Raw genomic sequence first — 11,494 nt, 5'->3', positions numbered from 1 at the left:
GGGTCATCAGTGGGGCAGTGGGGGGGAGAACGGGGAACCAGGGGCAGCTTGTGGGGCTCCTTTGGCGGACTCACCGTGGCTGCATTTCTCACACCGCACCAGCCGGTTGTCTGGGCTCACGGCCTCCGAGTGGCACACGCAGCAGGACTGCTCCTCCCCAGGCACAGCCGCTAGGAGAAAAGGCAGGGGGGGGCGTGAGGGGCCAGTCCCCCCCCCCCAGGGCAGCTGGGTTCCTGCCCCAAGAGCCTCAGGAGCAAGATAGACTGCCTCTGGAGGTGGAGGCTCCATCGGGAGATAAGAAGTGTCTTCTGGATGGGATCCTCTGATCCAGCCCCCCCGCCTCACCCTGGGGAGCCAGGGAATGCCCCCCCCCAAAAAAGCGGCTTCCAGGAACCGGCCCTTCAGAACCACTGATATCTCGGCAGTGGGAGGGAGTTCCACAGGTGAACTCTGCACTGGGGTCATCCCTACAGAACAAGGCGGGGGGTGGGGGGGTGGGGAGCAGCCAGGCCTGCAGGGGGCGGAGACTGGGGGGGACCCCAAAGTGGGGGGGTGGGGGTGGGGGGCTTCACTGCCCACTGACCTGGGTTGATGTCCTTCCAGAGCACGAGGAACTGGGAGTCGTCCTCAAACTGCACCAGGCACACCTGCCGGAGGGGGTCCACCTGCGGGGGGGGGGCGGAGGGGGTGAGCAGAGACCCCCAGCCGGGGGGGGGGACGGGGGCGGACCCCCCTGCCCCCCCCGAGGGGAGGGGCAGCCACTGACCTTCTTGATGGTGCCCAGGTAGAGGAGGCCGTCGGTCCAGCGCGCCAGGACATCCTGGCCCTCCCAGAAGCGGGGCCAGCCGGGCGAGGGGGGCGCCCCTCCGCTGCCGGCCGCCGGCCGCTTCCAGGGCCCCGAGGTCAGGCGGGCGCTGGTCCGGGTCAGGCGGGCCGAGGCGGGGGAGGGGCGGGGGGGCGCCCCCTTGCCGGCTCCGCTCTGGGGGTCCCTCTCGCCGCGGGGGGGGCGGGGGGGGTCTCAGGGGCGGCGGAGCGGGACCCTCGGCGGCTCCAGCCTCCCGCCGAGCGCCAGTGACGCAGCAGCCGGAGCGGGGGGCCGCCAGGGGGGATGCCAAGGGCCGGGCGGCCCAGCCCCCCCCCAGCGCCCCCACCCGGGCCCGCCACGCCCCCGCCGGGCTGGGGGGGGGCAGCGGGGGAAAGACCGTGGCAGCGCCCGGGGGTCCCCCCAATGCCAGGACCCCCCGCCCCCCTCCAAGGGGATCGCCCCGCTGCAGCGTCCCTGTGTGCCCCCCCTGCCTCAGGCCCCTCCCCCGATCCCCCTTCATGGGGGGGAGGGGAAAGGGGCCAGGGTCACTCGGGGTCCCCCCCCTCCAGGCCCCGCCCCACCTGCGCAGAGGGGCAGGCGGGTGTTCAACGGGGGAAGCTGCTGCCCCGGTGGCCAAGGCGCGCTCCGCCGGCCTCCCCCGGGGGGCCCCTCCCGTTTGTTTATTGATCTCCCTAGACATTGATCTCTCTCCCCCTAGATCTCCCTGGCCCCGCCCCTCCGGCGCAGGCCCCGCCCCCGCCCGCCCCCCCGCCCGCTCCCTGCGCGCCGCGGCCGTTGCCAGGGAGGGGCGGGGCCGCCTGCGGCACGCGCGCGCGCGCACTCACGCTCGCCCTCCCGCCGACGCTCCTTCCGGCGGAGGCGGGCTCGGGCGCCTTCTTGGGCGGCGCGCGTGCGCAGTGCGTGCGCCGAGGAGGGACTTAGGGGCGGAGCCGTGGGCGTAAGACGAAGAGGGCGGGTCCGGCCCGCGCGACGGGCGGCGCGGATTGGTCTCCTCCTCTCGCCGCCTGGCCATTGGCTGCCGGGCGGCGCCGCGGAGGAGGACGGGAGCTGTCCGTTTAAATCGACGGCGTTTGGGTCGGAGAGGGAGACGGAGGGCGAGGCGGAGGAGCCGGAGGGGCGCCGGTGAGGCCTCGGGGCGCGGGCAGAGGGCAGAGGGGCCCCTTCCTCGGGCGGGAGGGAGGGGGGACCAGCCAAGCCCCAGCAGATCGGGGGGAGGCGGCCTGAGGCCCGCGGGCGGATCCGGCCCCCGTCGCCTTCTCCCTCCGGCCCGCGGAGGGCCCGGCAATCGGCGCCCTTGGACATGCGCAGAAGGTGTCCTTTCCTTGAAAAGGCATCTCTGGCTTCTTTGCGGGGCCGAGGAATTCGCTCTCTTCCCCCCCCTCCCCGTGTAGTCCGGCCCCCCCAGGGCCTGCGGGACAGCGGACCGGCCCCCTGCGGGAAAGGGTTGCTGCCTCCCGGCCCAGAGGCAGCCTATCTCGGTGCTGGGGGCCATTTGGACTAGCCGGGCCTCCTTTGACCTTGCAGGCTGGGCTTCATTTCCTTACTGGCCTCCCACTGGCTTCTCCCCGAAGGCCTTGCCTGGAGCTGATGGATGGTCCACCTCCCGTGAGTCCCTTTCGGGGGCCGGGGGGGGCGCCTCTCTCTTGCCTGCCTCGGCCTTCGACTCCCCCCCCCCTCCACCCTGCTTCTGAGATGCTTCATTAAATGAACTCAGCGGCCTTCTCTTTCTCTCCCCACGATGAACTCTGAGGGGAAAAGTTTTCTGCTGCCGAAAGGCCCCTCCCGGCTCCCTGTGTCTGCGCTGCACCTCAAGCGCCCGGCCAGCGATGAGAATGAGCCCCCCAGGGTGAGTTCCCAAGCCCCTCCCTTCTGCAGCATGGGGGGGGGGTGCGAATGGGGCGTTGCCATTTCCAGCAGAGAGGGACGTGGAATAGGACCGGTGAGGGGGCATCCAGCCTGGCCCTGGAGAATAACAAGCGGCTGCCCTTTCCTTCCTCCCAGAAACGGGCTCGGGCTCCCCTGGAGCCTACCAAGCAGGGAGGACCTGTGACAGCAGCCCCCTCCGTTCCGAAGCCTCCGCCAGCGGCCCCTGCGCTCCGAGGCCACCGCCAGGCCGGTAAGCTCAGGTCGGGGGGGGGGGCGGGGCAGAACCTGGGGAGCCCTTCTGGACTTTGCTGTAACACCGCTTTCTTGGCAGGGGGGCGCCGCCGCTCGAGCACTCGGACCCAGGCGACTGCGGGTGTGGCAGGGCCGTCCACCACAGGTAGGCAGCGGGCTGCAGAAGCGTCCCTGTTAAGGGTGCCATATCGTACCTGTAAGGAATTGATCATTTAGAGGAGCAGCACCCATCGTGTTATTTTTCAAAAATATTATAAATATTGTTGTATTGATTTCCATTACAGTGGTACCTTGCTTCTCAAACGGCTTAGTTGTTGAACAAATTGGCTCCTGAACGCTGGAAACTTGGAAGTAAGCTTTCCAGTTTGCGAACGTTTTTTAGAAGCTGAACATCCGACACAGCTTCCGAATGAGTGCAGGATGCTCCTGCAGCCAGTCGGAAGCCGTCCCTTGGTTTGCGAATGGTTTCTGGAGTCTTGGACTCCAGGAACGGATGAAGTTTGAGAACCAAGCCACCTCTGTATAAAAAACAATGGCATTGCATAGCTAACCTATGGAACTTCCTCCCACAGGAGGTAGTGATAGCTACTAACTTGGATGGCTTTACAAGAGGATTAAACAGATGCACATCCGAGAGGGCAATCAGTGGCTACTAGCCGTGATGTCTGTGCTCTGCTTCTATGGCTGGAGGCAGAAATTCTTCTGGATACCTGTTGCTGGAAGCCACAAAGGGGGAGAGGGCTCTTGGACTTGAATCCTGCTCTCTGGTTTCCCACAGGAAACTGTTTGGCCACTGAGAACAGGATGCTGGGCTAGACAGGCCCCCTTGGGCCTGATCCAGTTATGTTCTTACAACACCAGGCAGCTATCTTTGCTGGACTCTTTTTGGCACCTGCTGAAGCCATTTTAGTTTTTCCAAGCTGATTCAGATGTGTAGAATGTGGGTTCCCCGTAATCCTGCATCTGGTGCCCCTTTAACTTGTGTGCATTCAGTGTAGGAAACAATATTAAAAGTTTGGAGAGGGGCTGGGGAAAATGCTCTGGCAATCCTGCCCACCATTAAATCCAGCATATTTCAGCTATACGTGATTTTGACTTTAGGCGCAATCCGTGGAAGGGAACCCCCACATATGTTGCTTTAATCTGTCTTGAGTTCCTTGCTGATTTTATGTTTTGAAGTATTACTATTGTTTGGAGATATTTCATGAAGCAACGGAGGGGAGACAGGGTCCCCTTGGGAATCCTTTCACTGCTTCATGTCTCGTTCCTTGTTTCCCAGCAGGATCCCGTCGGACGGTGGCTGCGGCAGCCCCTAAGCCAGGTAAGGCCTAGAGAAGGGAGGGAGGTGCCCCCCCCCCGTGCCATCCTTGAGCCGCCACCGGGTCCCTCACACTGTCCTCTCTCTCTCCCTCTCCCCTTGGCAGCCGCTGCTCCTGCCGCTGCTGGCGGGGGTGAGAAGAAGCGGGCCCCCTGGGACTTGAAGGGGCAAGTGAGCGACTTGCGGGCCAAAGGGGGGACCTACAAGGAGAAGGCCCAGGGGCTGGCCGGGGAGAATGAGGCCCTGAGGCATCAGCTGAGCCAGCTGGAGGGGGAGCTGAAGCAGGCGACGGCCCGCAACCAGCAGCTGGAGGGGCAGAACAGGTGAGCGAGCAGCAGCCTGAGAAGGGCATGGCGGGCTCCGTCTGCTCCTCCTGCAGCAGGACCTGACCTCTGCCCTACCCTCTCTTGGCAGTGCCCTGGCCTTGGAGCTGCAGACCTGCCAAGCGCAGGCCACAGAGAGCCGGCAGAGGGTGGAGCAGCTGGTGAAGCAGGAGCAGCAGCTGGAGGAGACCGTCAAGAGCCAGAGCCAGACGATCCAGGAGCTGGAAACCGCTGGCCGCAAAGCCAGGGAGGACAAGGAGGATTTGGCTGCCCAGCTGGAGGCCAGAGAGGTGAGGGGGGGGGGCTGGGGACCCTTCCACCCGCCCTTGAATGGTGCTTGGAATCCCAAGGTGAGGCGAGGAATCCTTGGGACTAGCCAACATCCGCTTGTGACGCCTGCATTCCAGCGGGTTGGACTAGATGTCCCGTAGGTACCCTTCTGATTCCACAATGCCAGACTCAAGATCACAGTTAAGGGTCCTCAGCCCCAGAAAAGAGAGCTAGATACCTTAAAAAATGTTTTTTTAAAAAAATTATTAAATATTTTCAACATATAATACAAACCAAACTAGTTTTAAAAAAGATAATAAGATGAGAGAAAGATGTTGCAAACACTTTTGGAAAACAAGAATTTTTTAATAAAAGATAATAAGAAATACAGAAAAAAGCAATAAAAGGTGGGAAGATAAGGAGAAAAAGAAAGAAAATAAATAAAAATCACAACAGTAATAGTAATAATTGCAATAAAACACAAAATTTTATGTGTCTAGCCCTCTATCATAATTATATCTTAATCTTCAATCCCCCCCATACAGAGAAGTGTATCCCTCTCGGCTCTCGCGGGAAGCGCTTCCCTTCTCCTCAGCCTCACACCCTGTTTCTCACACAAGTCCCTTTTCTATCCATCGCAAGAGGGCCCTAGATATCTGTCTGGGGGAATTGCTAACCTCTGCTGTGTCTGTTCCTGCTGGTGCTTTTCCTTTCCCAGCTGAGGAAGCCTGCATTTGCCGCCTCCTCCCTGAATTGTTGCCTGGCTGAGAGGGCGGGTGGGCGGCTCTGGGTTTGAGGTGGCCCGTCCCTCACTGGCCCTGGGGTTTCTCTGACGCAGGCGGAACTGCGCCTGGCGCAGGAGAGCCTGGCCCGGCGGGCGCAGGAGAATGAGGCGCTGGCAGCACACAAGGCCCAGCTGGAGCAGAAGCAGCACGAGTCGGAGATGGAGCGGCGCTCCCTGCACAACGCCGTCCAGGAGCTGAAGGTGGGCCGGTGGTGGTGGGGGGCTGGCACTGGGGGACCCTTTGTGGGGCTGGGTGCTGACGACTCCCCGCTCCCTCCAGGGCAACATCCGTGTCTTCTGCCGCGTGCGCCCCCTGCTGAGCAGCGAGAAGGAGGCCCAGAAACAGGGGGTGAGCCACCTCCGCTTCCCGCCAGACAACAGCAAGAGCCTGGTCTTATCCAAGGCGGAGGAGGTCAGTCTGGGGGTGGGGGGACAAGGCGGTTGTCGAAGTCTTGGTGGCATCTTGGGCTGTCACAGTTGCCAGGGGACGTCAGGAAGTCTCCACCTGCCGCAAAGCCTGCCGAGAGCCAGTGTGGGGTAGTGCTTAAGAGCGGTGGCCTCGTAATCTGGGGAACCGGGTTCGCATCTCCGCTCCTCCACATGCAGCTGCTGGGTGACCTTGGGCCAGTCGCACTTCTTGAAGTCTCTCAGCCCCACTCACCTCATAGAGTGTTTGTTGTGGGGGAGGAAGGGAAAGGAGAACGTTAGCCACTTTGAGACTCCTTTGGGTAATGATAAAGCGGGATATCAAATCCAAACTCTTCTTCTTCTTCAAATAAGCCAGTGTTGTTCCTGCAATGACCTTTGCAGGAGCAGGAGAAACCCAAATGTTGATGGCCGGCCCAAGGCCAACAGACCCAATGCCAGCTGGAGGATATGTGTGTGTGTGCGAGAGAGAGCATTGTGGCCCCGGGAGAGCTGGCCAAGGGGGAACGCGGCCCCTGTCACCACTTAGTCGGTAGAGGCTCATAATCTCAGAGTTGTGGGTTCAAGTCTTGCTTGGGGGTGGACTAGATGAGCCTCGTGGGTCTTCCAACTCTGCAATTCTTTGATTCTCTGCCAGTCCCACGTTGGCCGGGAGCGAAAAGAGGACATTGTCTATGAGTTCAACTTTGACCAGGTCTTCCCTCCGTCCAGCTCCCAGGAGGAGGTCTTTGAGGAGATCTCTCTGCTTGTGCAGGTAAGGAAAAGCATATTATTCTGTCAACCACCCTGAAGAGCACATAAATCAATCAAATAAATATATAGAATAAATACATTAAGGGGGGAAGCGGCCCAGTTCTTCTAGTTTGTTATTATGTTGAGCATGGTACAGTCGTATCTTGGCCCTCAAACACCTTGGTACTCGTACACTTTGGCCCCTGAACGCTGAAAACCTGGAAGTAAGTGTTCCAACTCCCCAACATTCTTTGGCAGCCTTAGTTTTTGAACGGACTCGGTTCGACAACCAAGGTGCCACTGTATGATGATGATGATCGTGAGGATGATTCCCCGGCTGATTTGGCTGGTTTGTCCTGTGAGTCGTGGCTGAAGGATGGTCTGGAAATTCCACATAGGGCGGCTCTCCCCCTCCGGGGGCAGGTGGGGTCTGGTGGACGCCAGCCTGACGGCTTCCCTTCCTCCCCGCAGTCGGCCTTGGACGGCTACCACGTCTGCATCTTTGCCTACGGGCAGACGGGGAGCGGCAAGACGTACACCATGGAGGGCCCCGACTGCCAGGACCCTTCCACGGCCGGCATGATCCCCCGCGCAGTGCAGCAGATCTTCAGGAAAGCCCGGGAGATGGAGGCCAAAGGCTGGAAGGTGGGGGCAGAGAGGGAAAGCGGATGCAGGTGTCCAAAGGGGGTGGAGACCCCCGCTGCATTCACTCGCCATGCTGCAATTGCCAGGGGGGTTTCGCACTGGGCTTGGGAGCTCCCAGAGAGGGCGCTGGTGAGAGAGGGCTGCCTCCTTCACCCTCACCCACCCCACAGGATGGTGAGACCGCCAGTGTTTTTCTGCAGGGCCTTCCGTTCAGCCTCACAAGATCCCCTGAACACCCGAGGGCTGGCCTGTCTGAACTCCTGGGCCTCACCTTTGGAAGCCTCCTCTTGGAATAGCCATGCCAGTTGGTCCCCGAGTCTGAGCTGGGAGCGATGTGCTGGCTGGGCACGCGCCACCCCAGCCGCCTTCCCTGGTCTGATCCTGCCCCTCTGCCTGTCTCCTCCCAGTACCATTTCACTGCCAACTTCCTGGAGATCTACAATGAGTCTCTGCGGGACCTGCTGGTGTTGCGCCCTGAGCGGGGCTCTGAGCTGGAGATCCGGCGAGTGAGCCAATGCACGGAGGAGCTGCACGTTCCCAACCTCTGCTACGTCCCCGTTGCTTCGGAGCAAGAGGTACCGCGGTGGGGGGGGGGCAGCTGTCTGTCTGGGATTTTCCTGGGGGGTTCCAGCGGTGCAGGGGGTCGGGTAGATGACCCTTGGGGGTCCCCTTCCAACACTACTCTTCTCCCGCTCTCTGCACTGTGTCCGGCCACCAGCCTGCTTGCAAGGGGTGGAGGAGAGGCAGAAGCCAGAGAACCAGCCCCATTGTGACCCGTTTTAGGGCCTTGGTCTGGGGACAAGGCAGCCAGAGTGTGTCTGCATCCAAAGCCTCTGAGGGGAGGAGCAGAGGGAGGAATCTGGGGTTGGGCTAGATGACCCTGGGGGCTCCCCTCCGACTGTGCCGTTCTCTGAGAGGCTTCTGCATGAAGGCCTGAGCCATCCTGCCTGTCTGGAGAGCTCAGATCACCTGGGTCTTGGCCCCTCGGCTCCTTATGGGGCTTCTGCCTGCCCTAGAGTTCCCAGAGGAAGAACTCCCCCCCCCCCATGCTTCCCTTTCTATTTGCAGGCAATGGTAGAAACTCCAGTGTAGAGGCTAGGCACCAAGCGGCTCCTTAAACCAAGCTTAAACTCACCCAAATGGGATGTCTCGTTGCCATTTTGGGGCCAGGCGTTCTAAAGTCTTATTTTTCAAATGATGGCCTGACTGACTGACTGATTCTCAGTTAAACATCTGGCCAGTTCAGATGACCACCTTGAGCTGGGATTGGGGCAGTCCACATATCTTGGCCTATTCCAACTTCTCTTTCTTAACTGTACATTCAGAATATAAGAATATTCTTTGCAGCTGAGCGTGGGGCAGTGGGGGCAGCGGGGGAGTGAAGTCAGGTGAGAACAAGGAGCTGCCATTGTTCACTGCTCCTGCTCAGGCTGCTGAGAGAAACCGTTTTGGTTCCTGATACTCATTCTGATTGTGTAACGGATAGAATTCTATAGGACGAGGTCCTCGTGTGTGGAAAGAGTCTTGCTCCGAGGATTCCCAGGCTTCCCCTCCAGGCGGTGATGTCCAACGCCATCGGGCGCCCGGGCATCTCAGTCTGGTCGCAAGTAGCCAATAGCCGGGGGGGGGGAATGTGCCCGGCTAGCCTCTTCACGCTGTTTGCCTGGGGCTGGCTAGGGCCAGAGGATCTCTGGGGTCCCTTCCGACCGCCATTCTCCGCCTCCTGCCCCCCGCTTGCCCCTTCAGGTCCTGAAGCTGCTCCAGAGAGCCAAAGCCAACCGCTCGGTGGCCAAGACCAATCTCAACGAGCGCTCGTCCCGCAGCCACAGCCTCTTCCAGTTGCGCATCGAGGGCCACAACCCCAACCGGGAGCTGCACACCTCCTGTGAGTGTGGCCGGCCCCACGACCCCCTTCGCCGGAGGCCTCTGTCCCTGCCCTGGCCCAGAGGCGCTCCCTTGCTCTCCCTCCTCTTCTAGGCCAGGCCCTCTGTGGGTCCCTGGTCCCCAGCACCCCCCCCTTCTCCCTCCACCCTCACCCCTCCTTTGTCGTCCCCCCCCCCCCCGCAGCCGTGCTGAGCTTGGTGGACCTGGCTGGCAGCGAGCGCCTGGACAGGTCCCTCTCCACCGGCGACCGCCTCAAGGAGACCCAGGCCATCAACAGCAGCCTCTCCAACCTGGGCCTGGTCATCACCGCCCTCAGCAACAAGGTAGGCGGGAGAGGGGGGTCGCGTGTGCCTCCGGGGGGGGGGGGAGTCCTGGCCAGCCATGGGGCAGCCCTTTGCAGCCCCACAGCCCGCCTCCCGCAGTGCGCTGGTCTTCTGCGAGGGTGAGGATGTGGCGTCCAGCACTGTCTCACGTGTGGGGTGCCCACCTATCGGGGGCTCTAGAGCTGTGATTCCTTCCAACTCTACAATTCAATCGGGAATGGGACAGCCTCATGATGCTGGCGGAACCGGCCTGCCCTAAGTGGGGAGGAGGGTCCCCACACATTTCCCCCTCCTGCACCCATCCTTGTCCGCTTCCTTTGCCCCCTTGCAGGAGGCCCATGTGCCCTACCGGAACAGCAAGCTGACCTACCTCCTCCAGAACTCCTTAGGCGGCAATTCCAAGATGTGAGTCGGCAAGGAGGGAGTTGATGGCTCCCCCTCCCCTTTGAGGCCTGGTCTGCGCTGTCCTGCCAGGAACGCAGGGGGTTGGGCTAGATGACCCCTTTCAACCCAGAGGTCTCTGACAGGGGGGCCATGCACCCCCCTTGAGGCAGCCTCTGTTTCTCCTCACCCTCTCCTCTGGCCTTTCCCCCCAGGCTGATGTTTGTTAACATCTCGCCCTCGGAGGAGAACTTTGCCGAGTCCCTCAATTCCCTTCGCTTTGCCAGAAAGGTAAGTGGCTGCAGCATCCGGCTGGGGGGGGGGGGCGGGGGTGTCCCTTTCTCTGGGCTGCTTGCAGAATCTCCTCTGCGGAAGGGGCATCCTGACCGCAGCTGGATGGAGGAGGTGGCGGCAGCAGCAGCTGTGGGGACCAGTTTCTGGCCCCCCAAATCTGCCCGGTCTTGCCTTGCAGGTGAATGACTGTGTCATTGGCACAGCGACAAAGAGGAAGTGAGGGCGGCGGAGGCGGCTGGTCTTTCTGCGTCTTGGATAGCGACTCCCATTCTTACTCTTTTGTCTTCTAAAGTCATGATACTTTTTTTGTAATAAATGTTTATATTTCTGCATTTATATTCTGAAATTTTCTTCTTCCACTGCTGAATTTGGCTTTTTCTGCTGTCTTCCTCCGGTGAGCTGCGTGCCCAGGCTCCACTTCAGGGCGTCTCCTCCCTCTCAAGCCTCCCTGCCCTTTCGTTGGCAGCAGTGCAGTGGCCTGTGTGGTGTAGTGGTTAAGAGCAGTGGACTCGTAATCTGGGGAACCGGGTTCGTGTCTCCGCTCCTCCACATGCAGCTGCTGGGTGACCTTGGGCCAGTCACCCTTCTCTGAAGTCTCTCAGCCCCACTCACCTCACAGAGGGTTTCTGGTGGGGGAGGAAGGGAAAGGAGATTGTTAGCCACTTTGAGACTCCTTCTGGTAGTGATAAAGCAGGATATCAAATCCAAACTCCTCCTCTTCCTCCCCCTCTTCTTCTTCTTCTTCTTCAGGGGTAAGGGAAATAGGTGGCTTGAGCTTGAGTTTGGCCCTTCTGGAAAGGATCCTGTGGCAACGGGAGGACTTTAACTGTGGCTGAGGCAGGAAAGCCTTGTAGGTAACCGTAAGACCCTTGTGGTCTGAGGAGGCTTCAAGGGCTCTCAGCAACCAACTCTTGCATGATGTGGCTTTGCTAGCAAGGCCAAAACATGCAGAAATGGCCCGCCAGGAAAGATGGGCTACTCCTGTTGAACTCCTTCCTGCAAAAAGCTGCCACAGCACCTCGCCAGAGACTCCTGAACAGGCTATTATGTTCTTATGTACGAAGAGATAAAAGTTTAGCTGTGTTTCAGAGGAGAAAAACATGCTGGTTGTGTCAGGGCTTGTTTGTGAGTTGGGGGGTTCATCCAAGCAAAAATACACACCATAGTAAC

General features: G+C 60.4%; 2 protein-coding genes across 2 annotated transcripts; one reads left to right on the top strand and one right to left on the bottom strand.

Moving 5' to 3' along the window:
- Positions 1-6: 6 nt before the first annotated feature.
- On the bottom strand, positions 7-1,838 carry LOC308578164 (uncharacterized protein; the record flags this gene model as incomplete). The annotated part of the gene is made up of 4 exons (XM_081178422.1): positions 7-170; positions 584-665; positions 767-989; positions 1,651-1,838. The coding sequence occupies 4 exons, from the start codon at positions 1,836-1,838 to the stop codon at positions 7-9; spliced, it is 657 nt and encodes a 218-aa protein (XP_081034548.1).
- A 726-nt stretch (positions 1,839-2,564) lies between these two features.
- Positions 2,565-10,506, top strand: LOC308578163 (carboxy-terminal kinesin 2-like; the record flags this gene model as incomplete). The annotated part of the gene is made up of 16 exons (XM_081178421.1): positions 2,565-2,672; positions 2,828-2,942; positions 3,024-3,089; positions 4,227-4,265; positions 4,369-4,585; positions 4,677-4,875; positions 5,694-5,840; positions 5,920-6,051; positions 6,703-6,819; positions 7,269-7,442; positions 7,850-8,017; positions 9,189-9,327; positions 9,510-9,649; positions 9,981-10,054; positions 10,246-10,341; positions 10,503-10,506. 16 exons carry the CDS (start codon positions 2,565-2,567, stop codon positions 10,504-10,506), a joined length of 1,935 nt encoding a protein of 644 aa, XP_081034547.1.
- Positions 10,507-11,494: the final 988 nt, after the last annotated feature.

This window comes from Podarcis bocagei, assembly GCF_964188305.1.
Source record: "Podarcis bocagei genome assembly, chromosome: W".
Classification (NCBI taxonomy): Eukaryota; Metazoa; Chordata; class Lepidosauria; order Squamata; family Lacertidae; genus Podarcis; species Podarcis bocagei.
This window is presented reverse-complemented; position numbering and strand designations above follow the sequence as displayed.